The 22,496-nt window shown below is 36.0% G+C and overlaps 1 protein-coding gene across 1 annotated transcript; it reads right to left on the reverse strand.

The window, feature by feature from the left end:
- Positions 1-2,327: 2,327 nt before the first annotated feature.
- On the reverse strand, positions 2,328-20,090 carry LOC112518958 (isoleucine--tRNA ligase, cytoplasmic). The gene is made up of 27 exons (XM_025126775.1): positions 19,463-20,090; positions 18,982-19,047; positions 16,919-17,062; positions 16,618-16,832; positions 15,239-15,404; positions 14,851-14,964; positions 12,747-12,844; positions 11,668-11,746; positions 10,689-10,847; positions 9,971-10,060; positions 9,515-9,648; positions 8,541-8,700; positions 8,314-8,397; positions 7,789-8,001; positions 6,652-6,777; positions 6,023-6,160; positions 5,833-5,936; positions 5,659-5,722; positions 4,846-4,934; positions 4,226-4,367; positions 4,033-4,096; positions 3,894-3,961; positions 3,564-3,686; positions 3,408-3,473; positions 3,217-3,331; positions 3,046-3,137; positions 2,328-2,677 (listed from the first exon to the last, which is right to left on the reverse strand). The coding sequence occupies exons 1-27, from the start codon at positions 19,994-19,996 to the stop codon at positions 2,573-2,575; spliced, it is 3,552 nt and encodes a 1,183-aa protein (XP_024982543.1). The 5' UTR covers positions 19,997-20,090; the 3' UTR covers positions 2,328-2,572.
- Between the last annotated feature and the right edge of the window lie 2,406 nt (positions 20,091-22,496).

Raw genomic sequence — 22,496 nt, forward strand, 5'->3', positions numbered from 1 at the left:
TTTGAATTCACTAAGCTTTAAGCCAAACACCTTTTCTTATCGACATGTGCATCTGGTCCTCGTGGGAAGCAATGTTAGCGAAACTTGACCAAAGTCAAGTGCTAATTCGAGACTCATGAAGGACTTAAATATTTGTGACATTTTCATATCGTTGGAGATAACGGTTTTCGGTGAGAGTTATAGTAACACCAGTCTTAATCTAGTTTCGTTCGAATTAGATACTAAGTCGTTGACTTGAATCCCTTTGAATTTTCTAAGTTTTTGGTTACAGTTGCAGGGGGAAAAAACGATACCACTTGTATGTTATTTTTAATGAAACTGTAATATTTATAATTAATATTTTATTTTATTTTGTATAATGCTATTTGTTTTATCCCTTGTTTGAAAAAAATTCTGGATCCGCCTCTATCTTTGTTAATCCATCAATGCTTTTATAAATAACTAGAAGGGTACCCGCACAATGCAGCGGGATACATCTTCATTTTAATGTTTCGTTTTAATTTTTGTCTCTGGTGATATAATACGGTTTATATGGTTTTGATGAAGATAATGTTTTTACTTTTGAATAAAAATAAATTTGAAGACATCATAAAAATTTGAAAAAATATATTGATATTATTATCAAACTAACTATTTAAAAGTTCTCGTTTTTTGTACAATTTATTTAATTCAATTTTTATTATAATTTAATTTAAGTCAAATAGTGAAGTAATTTATTTTTGGCTTAACAATAAATTTTTTATAAAGATAATGATTCTGTTAGAACTCAATGATTATTCTAATTATATTTTAGATTTTTTATATTTAAAATGAGATGTTTATCTTGTATTTGATTATGTTTATCTGCAGTTAATTATACGAATTCAAAAATGAAGCTTTAGTAAGTTGTACTTACGCATAATTTACTTGTAATCTTAAATTTTAAGAAATATGCGTTACAACACAGTATAGATTAATGTATTAAATATTATTATAAAAATATGAGGATCTAAAAAAAACACAGATTCATAAAGTCGTATTGAAATATTTAAGGCTATTTTTATTTTTTTAACTAGTTTGACCTATCAGTTGATAATCTAATCGGTAGCTGATAAAATAATCATATTTATAAAAAGAACTGTTTAATGAAAACTAATTGATAGAGTATATTACAATGTAAATGGAAGAAAGTGGAATTGTTATATCGCATATAATAGTCATAAATTATACAAATCAAATAAATACTTAAATAATTTAATTTATAAACATACACAATTTTCATATACATAACTATTTACATATATAATTGTATCAAATTTAAATGAAGAATTTATATCAAATTGATGGTATTAAAAAAAGCGATTCATATATGTTTTATTCGGTTTGAAAGATCCCGATGGTGGGGTGAAGGTTGCGGCGACAATGTGCCAACACGGGCAATCAAAGGAGTTGGTGGTGGTTGAGGTAGAAGTGGTGTTGATGGATATGATGGTGGAAGTGGAGGTGGCGATAGTGGCAAAGACAGAGGTGAATGACAGTGTTAAGGTGGAGGTGGAGATAGAGGCAGTCATGGTTGGTGAATGACAGTGATCATGAAGTACGTGAAGATGGTGGAGAGTAGTGGTGTTGGCAGCCGGCAATGGTGGAGGAGATGGTTATAGCCGATGTGGTGGACGGCGGTCATGGTAGCCAATTGTGGTGATTGTGATTATGTGGAGGTAGCCAACAGTGGTGGTGATGACAACAGGTGGCCAACAGTGGTTGTAGAGATGGTGGAGGTGGTCGTCAGTGGCTATCCATGGCTGTTGGTGGGGGTGGCAACAATAGGCAATAAACGATGATGACCATTAAAACAAATACCTTATTATGGATAATAAATAAACGAGGGTAGATTAGTAATATGTCAGTTTATGTCTATTTTTACGATTTCTATTCCCCCTTACAATTACTTGTTTGTTTCTCACTCATTCAGGTTCAACAGTATGCACTGATAGCAAATCCATAGGTTGGCATATTGGTTACTTTCTAAAGGACATTACACACTTTACTGTGAGAGATTGCTTCTTGGGATAGAATGACCTCTCACAAACAGAGTATTCACTACACTCGGATATCGAATGCCCACTAAACTCGATTGTCTGCCGAACTTAGGTGATGCTTCCACCCACACCTCTTCTTTTTATGCCGTGGACTGTTTGCTAACCACTTTGTTTGACAGACAGTCGAGTAATCTGTCAGTAACTGTAATCTCTCTAGGAGATCGGTTAAGACCAAAAGAAGGGCCTGGTTGTAACCAATCCGAAAACCGATCACTTCAGAAATTCGTCCATCTTCATGTTACAGACAGCTTTGTATAATACTTGCAACTAAACAGAACCAAAGGTGCAAAAACACACATCTTACTACTACTATAAATAGTCTACAATGCCTTCAAACTCAAAATAACACCACTTATCTCCTTTCCTTCCGAAAACATATGCAGTCCTCTCTCATCTTGTTTTTTAATTTCAACAAATATAACAATTATTTGGCAACCTTGTAACTGTATGCTGTAATCGTTCTTTCTTTTCATATTCTGGTCAAAAATCCGTTATCACAAAGCTTTCGTGCTTGCAAGATAATCCCCAACTGTCAAAAAAACGTGTTCTCCCAACACCACATCTACAGCTGGCTGATTTTCGATGCAATCCACTTTAATCTGCACAAACTCATTCATCACTTCTTGATTCAGAGACGGTAACAAAAGAAAAGCGTGTACTTTTTTAGAGTAAACTACGATTTCATTCCGTGTTCTGTTGAACGGTTGCGACTTTTGTTCATGTGATTTCGAAATTACGGTTTATAGTCCCTGTGGTTTGCAATTCAATGCTGTTTTTAATCCTGGGGCCAACTCAGTCTATGATTTTGCCGCCAAGTATGAGGAACAAAAATAGCAATGAATTGTAAACCATAGGAACCAAAACCATAATTTAAAAAGCACAGGGACAAAGTAGCAATTTCAACAAATCATAGGGACAAGAAACATAGTTTACTCTTTTTCTTTTTTCTTTTTTCTTTTACACAAACCTTCCCGTTTCCCAGTTGAAATTCTGATTTGAGATTGGCGTGGTCCCTAGACAACAAATATATCTGCAACCCTTGTGCATATTTTGTATTCCCTGCTGCCGAAAACAAATCTTAATTTTCCATAACCAACAAATATGCATGAAAAGAAAGATAGAAAGGAGCAAAGTTGACCTGAATACAAGTCTTCAAGGATTGCCTTTTCGTTAAACGCTAATGCTGCTCTTGACAGCGTTATCTTAAAGTTGCAATTTGAGATGTTGTGGAACGTCTCCTCAGCAATGATCACCTGCAGCAAATTTACTACTATCAGTATACGACAAACAAAAACTTGCAAAATTCACTAGCAAAAACGGAAATCTTACAGCATGTTTTGGAATCATGCTAAAGTCGAGTAAAGGAGAGCCTAACGCCTCTTTGATGTATGTTTCCTGCCAAAACAAACAAAATAAGACGATTTTATTAATATTCCTAAGTGATAAAATCCAACTTGTAATAATTTTATCACAAGGGGAAATTACCTGGGATTTTAACATTTGGGCAGAGGCAGATGTGTCTTTATCCAATGATTTGAAGTAGACCTCAACCATGTCGGTTGGTTCCAATGCAGACTTCTTCCGTAACTTTTGGATTCTGTTAACAACCTACAACAATAGTATTTATAAGAATAAACTAATTTTAAGAAAGATGCTTGATTATTATTAACCAAATGCCTAATATACCATTCAATAATGAAAAGATAGGAGAATGGGGAAGTAAATAATTTTCAATTAAATTAACTAAAAAGGAAATATTATAATTTTTATGGGTCATCTTGAAAAGGAAACAAAGTGGTATTATTTAAATAATACCTCACGTGCAAAACCGGCTTGGAACAATGACTCATCAGGGCGCAAGTCCAGTATAACCAAAACATCACCTAAAAAGTCATGTTTGTTACATGAGAATGTTATTGATCATTAATTAATTATTTAAACAGAAATTCCTCACCATCACCAGCTGCATCCATTTGCTCTTCTGTCACACCATCAGGGAGTTTAAATCCACGGATAATCTACAATGCCAACAATTTGCTTCCATTTTAAAAATCAAAGTTGATCTTATGGACATCTAGGCAAATGTTATAATAAATCATGATTATACATGATGGTATTTATTGAGGGAGACAATAAGAAAATAGAACCTTGATATCAGTCAGCTTCAAACAGTGAGTAGCAATAGTAATTTCCCCTGCTTTTTCAAAAGATAAAATGTCTTCTTGTGACATTCCCTTCACTGCCTCTGCAACTACTCTCATTGATTTGCCCAGTCTTTTACCCAACACACTACACAACATTAACAACAATCCATAAGCACCTACTGGCATTTGGAGCTTTTAAAATATGCAAGATAAATACCCAAGTCTTATCGTGGTGTTGTTTTTATGTGGTATATCCATATTAGTCCAGACTGTCAAAAAAGTAACAACCTATAATAATGTAGTCATGTTTTTCAATCATAAACTTGAGTCGGTCTTCATTTCTAATTTTGACAGTCTGGTAAATTTTAACTCTTTTTGGTAAAAAAGAAAGACCGAGACGTCTATTGTATCCCCGTGAATGCTTGGTCAACAATTCCAGGAAATGGTTAACACCCCATGCAATGCACATCCCCAAAGACCTAATTCGGGAGTTCAATAAAAAAATTGAAGCACCCTGCTTCAAACATAAGCACAAAGAAGGTGAAACAATGCACAAAGAAAAGGGAATGGGGAAGACTACAGAAATAAATAAATAAAGATGAAATAGAAGAGCTTAAAAGTACCTGAAATCAGGTTCAGCACGCAAGGAAGCATACATCAAAGGATCATTGCATGGCACAACAGATCTGACATTGAGCTCCTCTAACACATACTGTATGCAAATTCAGCCAAATAATCACAATAAATAAAATTGCAACCTAAAAGTAAAAATGGTAGTAAATATCAGTGAAGCATGTTTCACAAACAAACCTACAAACACCTTAGACTCCCATTAATACAATGAGGCATTGATCACAGTTTGTAACTTTTGACTTGAGATCACATTGAATAGAATTCATTATAGACTCCCATTAATACAATACTGAGGACACCTTAACAAATACTATAAAACTAGCCATGTTTCTGCCTTTCAGGCTACTGATGCAGACTAAACTACAAAATATTATTACTTGCATCATCACCAAGTCATGAAACTTCTTGTAGGAGATATCAGCAATGCATTACCAATTACGCAAGGAAAAAAAATCCTGTTCTATTCATGCAATCTAACTAAGATATTACGAAAGTTTGCTTATTCATAAATTGAACTGTAAATTTTTTATAATACAATTAAAAGCTGAATTGGAATTTTTGTGAGTCCACCAAAATAACAGCTTATAGAAAGGTGCAGAATATCATGTGAATGTAAGTTGTTTGCCAAAACCATATTATTCAAACTTCACCAAATGCACATACCAGTATCACCCAGAAAACTCATGAATGAACAGCCATAGCTTAGTGCATGCCATTTTAAATATGTCATGCACCCAAAAATGTAATTATCTTTAATCCATCATCATTTCATATATAAAAGAAAAAGAATCATCACTACTGACCTCTTTTAGTTTGCCGGCAATGTCATCTAAGAACTCGGCATCTGGATGTACAACAATCATCTCACTGTAATCATGTAATTCAAACTCAATTACAAACAAAAGGACAATAAACCAGCAGACTATTATGTAAAGCACCATTATACAAGGCAGCAAGAGAGATGCTCTAAGCATTACCTGAGTGGAGTTTTGAGAGGTTTGTTGTGGCGCTCACGAATATTACGTGCAAGATCAATAATTGTCGTCATTCTATTAACACTTTGTTCAATACGGTCTCCCCTCTGAAAACATCATTGATCATCAGATATTTTACGAGATGGGAAGAACAAGAATATAAGTTGTGTCCTAGCAACCAACCAAGTAGTACCTTCCCTTGTACTTCAGGAAAACTGCAAAAGTGAATACTTTCTTCTGATCCACTGGATATTTTTCGCAAGTTTTGATAAAGAACCTCGGTGAAGAATGGTGTGAATGGAGTCATTGCTTTACAAGAAGTTAACAGTACCTACAGCCCAGTCAGAGAAACATAATTAATTACAAGTGTTCTGAACATCATAAATTTTAGGAAATTTCATCGTTTTCAATTTTCTGACATCCAATTGCTACAATTGCACTGTGACCAAATTAATCATGTCTTAGTTACACCACCCTAAAAGATGTGTTGTGCTTTCTACAATTATATATGCTATACAAATGATTAAGTGGTAGTGTTTCCACGAGAATTAATAACCACAAAAGTTAATTACTATCTAACAAGTGTTTAGACCATCACTCGCTACATCTACTTCTACCCATATTTAACACTGGAAGAAAAAGGCAATGGCATTCAGAAAGCATCTAATGAGATAAAAAGCACAAGTTTAATGCCATCATGAAACCCAATCAAAGCAAACCATCATGTGAAAGTATAGAACAAAATAAAAGCAAGAATTTCAGGATAGCAGAACAATGTATGATGATTGTACGGGCATTTCAACAAATAAATCAAAACCATACATGGTACAGAGTTGAAAGCGCCGTCCTGCAGTCCTCTTCTCCAGTGCGGCCTTTCAATCTTTTCCGATTGAAACGTACATATATATTAGTTAAATTGTCAATGAACTTCAAAAGATAAGGAACCACCTGCAAATAAATTTAGAGATAAGTATTCATCTGGGAGATTAAGCACCAATAAAGACACAATGCTATACGACAGATATCCCTCACACCATACATTGGAACAGAAACAGCCACAAAAATGAAAACAGATACAGGCTACTACAGCCGTTATTTAATCTAGCACAAGCCTCACAGCTTATAAATCTTTACTCATCTTCACAAGCAGCATGGAAAATGTAATAATTGTTACTTACCAGATTGCTCTATTGTAGGCTTTAGCGTTATGGGGATTTAGTTAAAGAGGATCTCTATGCATCCCCCTCTCACTTGAAAATATGTTTCTCGCCTTGTTATAAACATGTCTATCTTTTATTGTTAAAGCACTTGTAAAGAGTAGAACTTCAGAAGATAAGGTCTAGCGGGAAGAATGTAAGCAGATCTTTCCTCTATCTGAAAGGGATAGAGAAGCTGTTTCCATAAAGAAACCMGACTTGCAATTGAAATTTTAAAAGACGCAGGTGAGCAAAAGACAAGTGAAAAAAGTAGCAAAAGTGTGTGTATACACACATGTATTTATGTATGTTTGCACATATAACATATACATACTTATATACATGTGTGTATAGATGAGTATACATATATATTCATACATATTGAGATGCATAAATGTGTTTATGAATGTACACACACACACACACACATATATACATATATATTCCTTCTTTTGCAAACCACCTAATTAATACAAAATCAATTGAGATATTTATGGAAATGACAAGGGTTCATTTATTATGATATGGATATTTAAAGAAGATCAGAGTTCATCAACGTTTGAGATTAGGAAACAATCGAAATACTTATGGATCAAGATATTCATTAGACTAGATGGAGGGTTGGGATTGGTTTGTACTGATTCTCAAAAGGGGACTCTAAATATAGATATGGTGTGTGTATATCATATACGTGTATGTGTGTATGCACTATATGGATATGTACGTATCTGTGTGTGTATTTACAAACAGATAACCAACTTACCGTATAGAGTCGATAGGCATCCATTTCTTGACGAACAAAATGAACCAGACTCTGAGTGGCTGAGTTGATCCACTGATCAAGCACATTAGGTGAGTTACAAAGGGTGGCTTGATCTAGGGGAACAAACGGTGCAAGCCCTTCCACCTCAAGTCTTTTTGCATTTTGAACTAGAAACCTATATGCATTGTACCATGGTAAAAATACATCTTTAACCTGCACAGAAAATCAGCTTTTAGATCAGCAAAAAGTAGGAAAGGCGGAATGTTGCAAGAGATATTACAGAAAATGATATACTCCCCCTTCCCATAATTGAAACCCCATTTTGCCACTTAAAGAAGTTATAAAATGTGTTTGGTGCCGAAACGACTTTGCTGACTGAACTCATTAAAAATGTTGTTATTCAGCAAATTCATATCAATTGTGAATATGATCGATTTTCCCAGAAGTCAAAAATGTGGCTAATAGTTTAAACCAGTGTAAAATTCAAGCACAGCTACTGAGTGCTTATGATTAAGGATTACTCACAACACCATAGACTCCATCCTTTTTGAACCGTAAAGGTTCTGCACGAACTACTGGAGAATTTATAATGTATAATCGCAGTGCATCCTGTAATCATATTGATGACAATATAGTCAGATCAAAATTTTGAAAAGATAAAAACAACTAATTCTATGTCACAAATTCTGCCAAAGGAGGATAATGATTATATGTTTGTTCAACTAGCCCAAGAGGATACTTGAAGCACTTACAGCGCCATAATCATCAATGACTTCCATAGGAGAAGGATAGTTCTTCAACCTTTTACTCATCTTTTTACCATCCTCAGCCAGCACAAGCCCATTGCATATGAGATTCCTAAATGCAGGTTTCTCAAATAATGCTGTAGAAAGGACCATAAGAGTGTAAAACCTGTACCACGAACAAGTATACATTTTGATTATAGAACAGACGCAGGAAAAAAGGAATGTCTTGGGAAGATAATTCTGCCATCAAAATCACATTCCACCAGAAAAGTTTGAACAGTGCTGGAGTAAGACTACCAAAATCAGAAACCAGTAGAAAGAAGTTTAGATATGAGCTTTCTTTTTGTTGAAAAGAGTTCTGAAAGATTGAGGCATTCTATTTGATGGAGGCACCATGAAATTGATCTTTCCTACAAGAAATTCTACTTAGTTTTTGTTTTCTATCTGTTCCAAAATAGTAAAATGTGTTAACTTTTTGTGAACCATCTTCTTTCTATTTCCTTTATCCATTATGCATTGTACAACAGATAGTTTCTCGATGATCACATTAAATCTGTAAATACAACAAGTCTGAGACAGCTGCCTGATTCATGTGGAACACATGTAAATAGTTAGCAAGGATCATATTATATATCAAAGTAATTCACTGTTCTCCTATACAAAAACCCTAACAATTTGGAAAACCTCTATTTCCAAATCGGTTACTGGGTCGTTGAATTTGGTATTGGGCCAACATAGTGCTAAAGACAATAACAGATTCGACCATATCACAGTGCATATTTGAGATTCAAGTATTGTGTAGCAACTCATTTCAAAATACTTGTGTGGTGAATAACAGTGCAATGAACTTGAAGGAGCCAGAGCAGCTAGACAAGTACCCATACTATCATATATAATAACTAAATAGTGATGAGAACAATGGCAAAAAAACAAATTTAACTCCCAGTTGCATTAGATGAAAGGAGGGAAGAAAAACAAACCATCCACGAGTTTGATCCAATCCCTCAGCAACAAAATGCCCAGGAAAGTTGTTTTCAAAAAGTTCAGCATTTTCAAACGGGTAGTGGATATATGCATAAGGCATGGACCCACTTTCAAACCAGCAGTCAAATACCTGAAATGATGCAACAAATTTGTGATCAATCAAGACAATAACTGAAGTTCAAGTTACGTATTTGAGTGAGATGGATCTTAATCGAGAATACCCAAGCCAACTTTTGATATTCTAGATTAAAAAAAATAAGGTGAAAAGATAGAAATCCCTCTATCAAAAAAATACAAGTGATGTTTGTAACAAAACAAAATGGCTGCCAAGGAAAAAAGAGTTTACAGGATATCTAATTTACTACCAAAATATTTCTCACAAAAATTAATTAGATATGCAAAAGCTCCTTATAATTAATCCAAGAATGAAAAGGCAAATATGATTTTCTTACATCCTCTACACGCCGAAGCACACCGAACTTTGGACCACGCTTGTCAGGAAGTGTGATGTGATCAATTTTGTGGCGATGTAAGTCAGTGACCTATGAGAAGGAGAGAGTAATCAGTAAGTATCAACCACTATAAACCAGCAAGTTAGGATATTACTATCTCATATTATAGCCACACATAAAGCCAATCATGAAGCATACCTTCTTTGTTTGGACAATCCAAAAGATAGATGCATTGCAAAAGGCAGATATAGACAATCACCAATGCAGAGTTGTCACTAGATAATACTTTTTATGTGTTTGATACATGTGAGCATGTTCTAATATCCACACAACACACTTCTAGACTTTTGGTTCAAACAACTATACGATGATCAAATATCTTTGAAAATGGCTCAAGCGACTGAATTTACTATGAATGTAAGAGTGAAAAAAAAGCAAGCATATTCACATATTTAAGGCAGACTCTAGATTTCATTTATCTGAGCTCTCAATTAAAGTGCACCTTTTTACAGGAATGGAGACAAGTTCTTTATCCGAAGTAGACTGAGCAAGTTCATGCAATTATGATTACTTGCAAAGCTCGAAATGTTTGAACTGAAGTAACTATTTGCCTCGAGGAACTGCTTCTTGTTTGTCATTAATATGTGATAGCAATATCTTTCCATTGCAGGTGGCAACCAACAAAAAGTTTACCAGAAAACAAAGGCAAAGAACAAACCTTCATTCCCGAACGCCTTTCAAGTTCTTCGATGGAACCCATAACTTCAATCTCCTCACCATCCTCACTGATCCATATAGGAAGTGGAGTGCCCCAAAACCTACTTCTACTAATGGCCCAGTCTCTAGCATTTTCCAACCAATTGTGAAAGCGCTTTTCCTGCATTATCATACAGAAAAGCAAAAATAAATAATTAGTAATTAGCCAAAAGATTCAACGGCTGTACGGGTTTTAGATTAACTAAAAGTTATGCTTAGTTGCTCCTATTATTATATTAATAGTTTTCGGTAAGATAGCATTGAAGACCTACAAGGCAAAGTAACACATATACATCACGTAAATATGAAGTCAAAGAAATGCATGTGATGGGAATTTTCCCTCTGGAAAGCACAGAAGACAAAATGTGAGAAGGGAACAAGTGTGAAACATTTGTTGATTCTGTCAAAGAAAAACAAGGGGAAGACAAATGGAAGCTACGCAAACAATGAACCAAAGACTTCTGAAGAAAGCCTGGCCTATATTCTTAAACCAGATTTTGTTCAACCAAACAAACTTTTTTGCCATCTCTAATAATGTGTTTTAAGATAACATAAATATTAGTTTGTGCTATTCATAGCCAAGCAGATCCACTGTTCTTCAAAACTTCCAGCCTTTTCTCCAAATATCAAATCCATGACTCCCCCTTGGTGCAGATCTACTGCTTCAGGTATGGATGTTACAGTAGCTAGTATAAAGCTAAATTTTCTAAGTATAGTAACTTCAATTATGGCAACAATGATTAGACTGTTCTACCAACCCTCACGCTGAAGAAAAGACAATTTGTATCGGAGTGGAAACAAATATAAAGAAGACAATAACAAGAATAATTTAGGAAATAAGCAAGGACACGGCAAAGCAATGGAAAAGGTAAACAAAATCAGACAAATGAATTGTTGAATACTTGAATGAAAATCAAACAACATTCACATAAAGGTCTTACCTTCACAAAAGCAGGAACCCATTTCGTCTTATTATTGTTCTCTAGCAATTGATCTTTCAACTTCTCTACTGCAACAAACCTTGGCCATGAAACAAGAATAAACTAATGATGATAGCACTTTATCCCACCAAATAACAAAAAATTAAGACGAATTCTATCATGATAACGGTAGAAAAAAAGCTGTATGATGACAAAAAGTAAGACAAAATTATAGTTCAAGATTCTTAAGTAAAAAACAATATAAGGATTTCACATTTCCATCACTAGAATCTGATTGTACTCACTCTGCATGAGAAGTGATGAACCTCTTCCCAAATCCTTTCTGGGCAGTTCAATCATATGCTTGAAAGCATAAACTTGTGAATAGAAAACCTAACTAGACATGGAATATCAATAGTATGCATCGGCTTGTTCTACTTTTGCAGAACCTTTTTTTTTTTTTTTGAGAAAACATCCTTAAACCACTGAGATAAAGTTGTATATCAAGAAAGAACCTTCTTTGTTTCCTAATTTACATAAATGCCTGTCAGCTTCAGAGACTTCATTCAACAAAAAGTCCAAAATGGTTATTATTTCCTTAAGAAAAAGCACAGAAGAGAATAACGAGTTGACATGTTGGGAATAACATAATCCTTCTCTTAACTAGTTGATGAAAACTACCAATCATGTGCCAGCCCTCCTCTATTAAGTGCAAGCCTTATGAATCCGTAGGAGGTATACAACTGTTATAACAAGGAAAGTGTTCCCTCAGTGATGAAAGACATACAGAAGGTACAAGATCAGCAAGAAAGCATCCGTCCCTCCTGTATTTGTGTTGGCGCACATCTCTAAATCTGTAGTTGGCTTGTTTCCCTACTAATTATTCAGAGAAAGAAATGAAGCCTAACGCATAAAATATGGTATCCTCTAGAGGTTAAAATAGGACAGTAATTGTGGGCATGTCCAAGATTATGCTTACATAAGTATCCTTTAAACATAAGACAAACAATGAAAAAACAGCTTTGAATTTACTGGGTCTCCCAGAACTCAATCACTATGATTTCCTTAAGCACTCAAGTACTAAAAGATAAGATGTGTACCAGCTGGGAACTGCTCTGTAGATGAGAGGGGTATCAGATCTCCAGCAAAATGGATATGAATGCGTAAAGCTTCCAGTTTTGACCAGCCTTCCTTTCTCCTGCACCATCCAGAAAAAATAAGTATACAACAATTAACATATTGAGAGGGAAAAGGAAACATGCACATAGGATGCCAGAAGTTATTTGCATTCAGTAACTATAATACAATAACCCCTATACATTTTCTAAGTTTTTAAGGTACCTAGGCAGATTAAGCAACAAAGCTTCTACATAGAAAATATATGAATTACCATATCAAACTACAGAAAATCAATTCTATCATGGATCATGCTTACTGAATACCTTGATAATTGGATGTAGAAAAAAATGAAACCACACAGTTTAGATGACATAAAAGAAACTGTTGCTTAAAATACTTGTGTTTTCTTTTTTGACCAATAAAGTACTCATGTTTTCATTCAAAGAAATACTTGCAAAAGGTTACAGTTGCCGTTTCTTGCCTTCATATTAACATCAATCAAATTTATGTATAACATATTTTTATACTCTTATGTACATAGGACCAAATAAAAGAACGTATGATAACGTGTACAGGGAGGAACTTGAAATTTGGTAAGTTCCATGGGTGCCTGACAGAGTTCCTAGAAACACCATGGTGGTAGCCAGGGCTACCTTCAGGCTTCTAACTGTCCCTGCACGAACGTCAAATTTGAGAAGAAATGGAGAGTGAGGAATAACAAAGTCCAACATTTGGGAACACCTCACTCACTTAGAAGAAGTAAAAAGCACCCAGAGCCAAAAAGGGTAAGAGCCAGGGCCAAACGTATGCATAATGACACTTGACTCCATTCATTTGAAACATAAGCAGGCATAACACGATTGGAAGCATAACCCAAATTTGGAGACCAGTTAATTTCTACAAAGATGTAACTTCCAAATTCCAATGATGCTCGCCTTTCTTAGATACTGATGCTAACCAAGTAGCTAGGTATATGTTGCCACCTACAAATTACTCTCAATAGTTAATTAATCAAACCAACAATAGTTCTTAATTATGATCTCTCTCAATCTAGTATATTTCCCCCCAGAAACATCCATTTGCCTACTTATACTCAGCCTGGCATAACAGTCTTTTTTAGAACCAAGTGGCCCTTGAAGAAGACCTTCAGAAAACTCCTCTAACTCGGAGAAAGAAATTCAAGCCTAAAGACGGATCAAGTCTATAATAAATACCGACACTCTTACCCCTTTAGGTAATTCATTGCATATCCCCAAGGAAATTGTGATGACAAGGTTTCCTAACCTTATATCTTTCCTCTTCAACTACACTGTTCATAAGAAACCAACATCCTTCTGTCAAACTATAAGATATCCTAGGGACAAAATTAGAAAACATGCATGCAGTAAAAAGAGTTCTCAATTGTGAAATTTGTTTCCATATCAACTTAATAAAGTAATGGGTTATTTTGTTCAGCCGTTTCGTACGTAGTTTAACATTTCCTTCTTATGAAACCATTTGAGAATTCTTTTCAAATACATCCTTCAAGCTTCAAAAAATATTGTAACAGACCAAGATGCTCCTAAAGGCTTAAGTTGTGTGCCTAAAAAGTTTTTTGTAACATTTTATGGGATGAAGGGAGCCATTATTTGAATCACTGGCATACCATGTCCAAGTGTAAAGGAGAATTTCCAAGCCCGAACTAGAAAATAATGTGCATAATCTACTGGATTTTATAGCATAAATGGGAAAGGTACACATTTCTACATGAACTTTGCAGAGGGGCATGATAATTATCCAATCATAGGGTCAGATCTATGTTTCTACTTGCAAACAAAATTAGCATGGTTAAGGGATGATGCACCATTGAGAAAATGAGATATAAGTAGAGACAAGGACAATGGGAACACACTCATAGAGAGCAGTATAACTTTTATGGTAATATGTTGGCTAAAAGTCAAAAAAGGTGCTCAAAATCTGCACTGAATTCTGCAGAGAGAAGGATAAAGCAATTGACCATCATTATTCCAAGCATATGTGTCATATATAATCATACAAGTGCATGTAAAAGACTAAGTTCCACACTAAACATTCAACTATTCTTGCCTTCACTGCTTGAATAATATCCTTATCTGCCTCTTTGACGTAGCGACCACTGAAATCAGTGATTCTCTCTGTAAAGCAGCCATCGTCATCAACTGCCATAACTAGATTTTCTCCCTGGAGAATCAATACTGAAGTTTTAGATGCATTAACGCACAAAAAGAAATTATATGTAGAAGAAGGAATAAAATCTGGTTATTTCTAAAAATATATATGGAACAATTCATATGTAATTCACATGCTTCTATAAAAATGTGATGGCATTGAAAACAATGTTAACTGGATACTTCTCAACAGAAATAGACAAGCAGGTGCCCTTCCTAAAATCGACAAAGCACTTGCAATTAAAAAACTTAATAAAAGGGAGATATCTACTAGGCAGCTGTCACACCTTATTGATTATTTGATTTTCAATACAAACACGATAATCATCTTCACCGAATGCTGGAGCACAATGCACAATTCCAGTTCCACTATCAGAAGTTACATAATCATCTGCAACAACTCTGAACGCCATATCCGAGAATTCCTTAAAGTAATCGAATAATGGCACATACCTGCAATACAAGATTTAAGCCATTCACCAATAAAATAAGGAAACAAGTTAGTTAACTGCAACATAAAGTATTCCTTCTCAAACTCATTTAAGGAGAAATTTTAAAAGGGGCATTCAACACCAAGTACTCCTAGGAATACCCTGTAAAAGGAACCCCTCCTCCATCTTTGGCACACAGCCACACACTCCCTAAACTAGCAGTTTTATAGCTTGCTCCTGTCAAATATGACCATTATAGCATCTTGGTCTACATTGTGACACCACCAGCTATTGCATCAGAATAGCTTCAAGATCAATACTCGAAAAAAGGTTCCATAATAGGGTCAAATGTTGCCAAGTCTTAGTTGTATGCACTTCACAAGTTGCCACATTCCTTAATAGAAAAAAGGACTTGCCAACATGGCCAAGATATTTTGCAAAGGTTTAAGGTGCAGGAACTGAGTATGATGGATGTAAGATTAGCCCTCGAAATGAAAGACAAGGATAGTTACCAAAAGAAAGGAGATGTTGGGTACTGTGCTTCAACCACACATACAAAGAAAGGGCAAAGCTGTGTGTCAAATGAAAGAATTACAGAGTATTTGTACAAAATCAGAGTTAAAAGACAGCAATGTACCATAACAGTTACTGTTGGAGAATGCAGATTCATTCCATGCACAAGTCAATGTTAACACTTTAAAATGTAAATACGTCTGATTATCTATTATTTGCATTGTGCCTTCAAGGCTTCAACTTTCTTCTTCCTCTCCCCTCCCCTTGAAGAGACCATGTATGCGTGAGGGGCAGGCACCTACCATCTCCAAGAAAGGTTGGATTCTGAGAGCTGACCCAAAATATTGGATGTGCAGACATGAAGAGAGAATACTGAGGCAGCCAGGAAGAATTGTTGATGACTGGGCAGGGTACTATAAGCTTTGAAGAGGAACCTTACAATGGTTCGAGACCCCATTAAATTCAATAACGGGTTCCAACGGTATCATGAAATTGCTAACTGCTTTTTTAAGATTATCGGTGATAAATATAGGCTCTATTGTGCCATTCCTGCTATGAGCACTATCCCATGTTACCAAGTCTAACATATCCATTTATTTGTTAAATAACATTCTATTTCGTTCATCCAAATTTGCTACAAGAGTGAGGAAATGCCAAACAAAGAAGTAGTCATTGAATTAGTCAACAGTCAGCACAAACATGATAAAGAAGAGAGCACTCACTTTTTACCCACAAGTGAAGATCCTGAAAATTTATCCAACACTTCATAAGCAACAACAGAGCTTTTTGCTTTTCCACCAGTAGATCCCTTGGCCTTGGGAAGTGAATTGTCATCCACAGCTCCATTAGGTGTTCCTTTTTTTGCTTTCTCTACTGGAAGCTCGGATAGTCGAGATTCAGCAACAACATAAATTTTTCCATTTGACTTGCTCTTCACCTGATTTCATTTAAACTTAACATTAAATGTTCATGTAACTTCAAAATAGAACTCCAACTTTTTGACTAAGGCATAGTGGGACTAACCTTCACATATACTAAATTTGAGTTAACACAAAGTGCAAGATTACTAGGGAGGGTCCATGGTGTGGTTGTCCATGCAACAAATGCAGCACCCTCTTGATCATCAAGAATTGGAAAAGTCACCATTATTTCAGGATCAGGCACTTCCTGCTTGAAAGATGAAAAATGATGCATAGCAAAGTGATAACAGAAACTGAAAAGCAATGTATGTTTAATGAGAAAAGGCTAAAGGGAAATTAACTTGTATTTGTCATAATAGTGTAGCACTACAAGACTTGAAGTACTAAACAATATTCAGAACTTGTGTTGAATCAGGGTAAAAAATCAAGTCTATACTCAAAATAGATTTATATGACCTGGTAGAGTAAAAACAGATCAGAATTATAATACACAATCATCACAAGCAGCATATTCAGTGAGATTTCAGCGTACAATATACAATGAACACATTTCATGGTTCCAGTGATCTATGTAATCTAAGTCAAGTGTTGTTCCAGGCACAAGCCACGCTGAGGTGCAAAGACCACTCCATGGTCTAGGCTTGAGACACAAGTTGACGTGCTCTTCAATATCGATTATCATGAATTAAAGAATAATCAATGGACATCATCAACACATCAACCGCCAACTTCAGTTACCCTCAAGTGCATACACTTGATCATCAAAAGAACATTAGAGTACAGCAACAAAGAGACAAAGCACAAGTGAAAAGACCAAGAGGCACATTTGAGTTAAAGAGAAGGCCATAGGTAACGTTCACGAGTTCTTTTTCTTTTTGTGTACTATAAAACTATATTAATTGAAAGCAATTTCACTTAAACTAGAAAAGACTAAGACAAAAAATTGCAGTAAAAAAGTAAAACCCTCAAAAAGGTGAGTTGCTTTTCACTTCAATGAATCTCATGAGTCTCATGGAAGCCAATAGGCCAATAGGCCTCAATCAGGCATGAGCCCCACTCCTTTCCCTTAAAAGCAAAGCGCAAGACGTAAGCCTCATAGAAGCCAATAGGCCTCAACCAAGGCGAGGCCCCAAAGTTGTCCCTCAATGAGTCTGGGCCCTAGGCAAATGCAAGGGCATGTCTTTCACAACAATGACCCCAATAAATTTTTTGAAAAATACCAAACTGAAATTTGGCAAGAAATAAGGTTCTGAGTGTTGCTAAAATCGTAAATGCCACCATCCAATGCAGTCTGATTCGTGAAGCAAATTAAAACTTAATAACAAGTTGGAATCTTCTATGAATTGCTGTACAGCAAATTGGTTCTTTAAAAATGTATAAATATGTGTTATGTGCTATATGTTAACCAAATCTGTCTGTCAAGAGCTTTTCTTATGTGTGTCATGGTGGCAACTCTTGAGGGGGTTCCTATCCTTCTTTCTCAACCTCATAGTTGTTGAATCACGACTTAATATTCACCCTTTTCCTCTCCTCTCTTTTCTATGATCTTTTGTTTCTATAGTTTGTTCTCTTCTCGACTCTTGTCATGGTTCTTCGCAATGACTCCAGCAATGGTCTTGCATCGTTTATTTATCCTCTGCTTCCAATTAGTCTCTGCATACTCACTTTTTTCCAGTCAATTCATAATGCCTTTTTTATCAACCAAGAAATGTTGATTAGCTATTTAAGTACTTTAAAACAATATCAATCATCAAACAAGACTAAGGACAAGACTATGCTATTACACTATCAATATGATAAAGGCTTATTATATAAATGTTGATACTTCAAAAACAGGCAAGCCAGACTCCCAAGAATACCATATATGCAGTGTCCTACCATTTGGGTCAGACAATCCTATTGTTGGATTAACCAAAACAAAAGCATGCCTTCCTCTTTGAATATATGTGCTTCTTATTGTTTGTGTACATTTACAGTAGTTACTAAAACTCCAATGAGTTGATAATGTTCATGATTTACTAAAATGGGATCCCAACCCATAACAATAATCACATAGTGAATAACCAGCTCTGTTAAAAAAAGAGAGAACGATCATAAGAAATAGAAAATACAAAAACAAAGATGGTTTAAAATACTTTGAAGAACATGACAACTTTCATTTCAAACCTTGTAGTTTGAATTAGCCTCAAAATTGGACAGTGGAGTCTTGCAGCCAGTACTGTACGGCATCACCTGTTAATCAATAGCAACACCACAAAAAAGGCATTACACATTTGAAAATACCGTCAAGACACAAGAATAAAATATGTTTGAACTTTCTATCTTTCTTCTTTTGCTGCTAATTCTACTCCACCAAGAAGTACTTCTTGCCATGCCAAGAAAAACCAAGACCAAATAAAAAAGAGAGCAACTAATTTCCATGAAATGTAATGAATTACCAAAATTCACGAAAGCTATATATACACATGCAAATTATGATGTTACACAGGCAACCAATATGACATGATTGACATCCAAAGTCAGTGTGGCTTTAGTTTCGTACAACATATGACATGAGGTATTAAGTTGATAGCGTATAATTCACCAAATGCTGAATTAAGGAAGTCATTTTGCAAGGAACAACAAGACAATTTGATCAAGAACCAACCTTAAACCCTCTGTAAACAAGGCCCTTCTTATGTAGCTGAGAAAACACCCACCACACACTCTCCATGAAATTCAAATCCATGGTTTTGTAATCATTCTTAAAATCAATCCACCTTCCCGTCCTCGTAATTACCTTCTCCCACTCCCCAACATACCTGGTAACAATACTCCTACACTCCTCATTATACACGTCAATCCCCATCTTAATCACATCCTCTCTGCTCTTAATCCCGAGTTTCGTGTCAATCTCATGCTCGACCGGCAACCCGTGGCAATCCCATCCAAAACGGCGTGTCACGTGGTGTCCCGTCATTGTCTGGTACCGCGTGACGATGTCCTTGATAGTTCCAGCGAGGATGTGGCCGTAGTGAGGTAGGCCAGTGGCAAACGGTGGCCCATCGTAGAAGATGTATTCCGGCAGGCCTTTGGTTTTCTCGAGTTGGGTTTCAAATGCTTTTACTTCAGTCCACCATTGTAAGATCTTCTCTTCTTGTTTTGGGAACGAGAAATCCTTCCCTTCGCATACATCATCCATTGCTTGCGATCGAAACCCTAATCCTTGAAAGAACAGAGAGTGAATGAGGAGAAATGTGAAGAGTGGAACGCCAAAAACAGTGACGGAGGAGTAGTGTGCGTGGTTTTGGATGCGAGGGTTTTGGTTCCAGGGTACACTTTATACCAAAATTACCCCTCACAAAACTAATTTGGGAATGCTTACTTAAAACAACAAATGTTTTTTTTATCTAGTTAATGGTTTTATATAGAAGCTTTTTATTTTGGATTAACTTATAACGATACCAAAATTAATAAGCTACCAAGTAATTCTTTCTATTTTTCCATCTAAATACTAAGGTGGCGTTTGGTTTGCAGAATGTTTTTGGATGGAATGGAATTTGTTAAAGGAATTTGACTTTGAAGGAATTGGAATGTAATGTTGTCAGGTTTGACCACCTGTTTGGTTGGTAGACATTGGAATGGAATCTTTTAAGGAATTGGAATATATATGTTTGGTTCACATAATGTAGCTTTAGAATTGAAATAAAATATTGGTAAATGATCAAAATGTCCTTTTTTGAAAATTTGAATTTCTTTAAACTAAAAATTACTTTAATAAAATAATTATTTAATATGTAAAAAAATATAAATTACACAACCAAAAATATAATCATAAGTCAAACGGTGTTACTAAATCGACGGTAGTCGTGGTGGTTCAGATTGGTGGTGGTCCACAGTGGTTCAGATAGTGGTGGTCCACAGTGATTCAGATCAATGGTGGTCCGCGGTGGTTCAGATGGAGGTGGTCTGCGATGGTTCAGATAGGCAGTGGCGGCGGTGTTCGACGGTGATTCAGATTGATGGTAGTCGTCGGTAGTTGCCAGTGATTAGATCGATGATGGTAGTCGGTGGTGGTGGTTCAGATCGGTGGTAGGCGGTGGCGGCGGTGGTTGTTCAAATCGGTGGTGGTCGGCAGTGTTCGACGGTGATTCAGATCGATAGTAGTCGTCGGTAGTTGGCAGTGATATAGATCAATGATGGTAGTCGGTGGTGGTGGTCGACGGTGGTTCAGATCGGTTGGTGGTCGACGATGGTTCAGATCGGTGGTAGTAGGTGGTGGTGGTTCAGATAGGCGGTGGTCCATGGTGGTTCAGATGGCGGTTATCGACGGTGGTTTAGATTGTCGGTGAATCAGATCAGTGGTGGCTCAGATCGACGATGGTTCAGATCGGCGGTAGTAGTTGGTGGTGGTCGGCGGTGGTTCAAATCGGTGGTGGTCGGCGGTGGTTCAGATCGATGGTGGTCGGTGGTGGTTCAGATCGATGGTGGTCGGCGGTGGTTCAGATCGATGGTAGTCGGCGGTGGTTCATATCGGTGGTGGTCGGCGGTGGTTCATATCGGTGGTAGTTGGTAGTTGGTGGTGGTGGTCGACGATAGTCATATTGAGTTTTATGAGATTTAAGTATATTAGGTTAAGGGCATATTCGGTATAATGAAGATAGAGATTTCATTCCATCAAAATACCATGTAGTTGCTAAGAAATGTTAAATTCTTTATTTGTGGAATTTGTAGGATTTTGAAGATTCCTTTCGTGAAATAGAATAAACCAAACGAGAGAATGAAATTTGGTCAATGGAATTCAACATTCCAATTCCATCAGATTCCTCCAGAATCTATGAACCAAACGCCACCTAAGGGTGTGTTTGGTATGCAGACTATATGGGACGAGACCAAAAAAAATAGTCTCATGTTTGGCATGCCATGTACAAAAAAATACATACGACAAGATGAGACTATTTTAAAATTTCATAGGATAAAACTTGATATTTTTTGTTCCACCAAAAAAGGTGGAATAACATAGGACTGAATATAAAATGACTATATTACTCTTGTTATTTCTTCCAATAGAAAACCTAATTATACCACCATCTGTGCAGCCTCCTTCATCACGTACTCGTCTTTCTTCCACATTGCCTCCTTCCATCGTCGTCTTCCACATCGGCTCGATCTCTGTCTTCTTCCACCGGCCTCGATCCATCGCCTCCTCTCCTTTGCAATCGGTACGGTTTCTCCATTTCTCCCTCTCATTTCTTTGCCTGCATACGATTTTCCGTTTTCTTTGTATGCGTTCTTGCAAAAACCAGTGAATCTCAACAAAAACTTGAAAATTGGTTATGGAGTTATGTGGTTTTGCATATATCGGTCTTGTATTTTGATTTCCCTTCTTTATGAATGGTGTTTTCTTGATCATTTGCTATGATTCTCTTATCTTTGTACTAATCAAGTTGAGTTCTTGCAATTAACCTTGCAATCGACAGGGACTATGTTTTTGTATTAAAATACATTTGCTTTTTAACAAATGGAAATAAGTATATTACTTATTTCTGTTTCGACAAGGACTATGTTTCAAATTTAGAACCGTATTATAAAACTAATATTCAGAACCATTGATAAGAAAGCATGAGGTTAGGATTGCATCCCCAAAATATTCAAAACCAGAACACAGAGCACTAAAACCAATCTAATCAGCATTGCTTCTG

The sequence above is a fragment of the Cynara cardunculus genome (genome assembly GCF_001531365.2).
Source record: "Cynara cardunculus var. scolymus isolate 2C chromosome LG 10, CcrdV1, whole genome shotgun sequence".
In the NCBI taxonomy this organism is placed as follows: Eukaryota; Viridiplantae; Streptophyta; class Magnoliopsida; order Asterales; family Asteraceae; genus Cynara; species Cynara cardunculus.

Excerpts from the sequence above, each read along its gene's own strand:
- LOC112518958 (XM_025126775.1), bottom strand. The coding sequence starts at position 19,996 with ATGGATGATGTATGCGAAGGGAAGGATTTCTCGTTCCCAAAACAAGAA. Across the intron at positions 19,048-19,462 it reads TTGTTTACAGAGGGTTTAAG|GTGATGCCGTACAGTACTGG; the intron begins GTTGGTTCTTGA and ends ATTGATTAACAG. Across the intron at positions 5,723-5,832 it reads CCTCTCAAAACTCCACTCAG|TGAGATGATTGTTGTACATC; the intron begins GTAATGCTTAGA and ends ACATGATTACAG.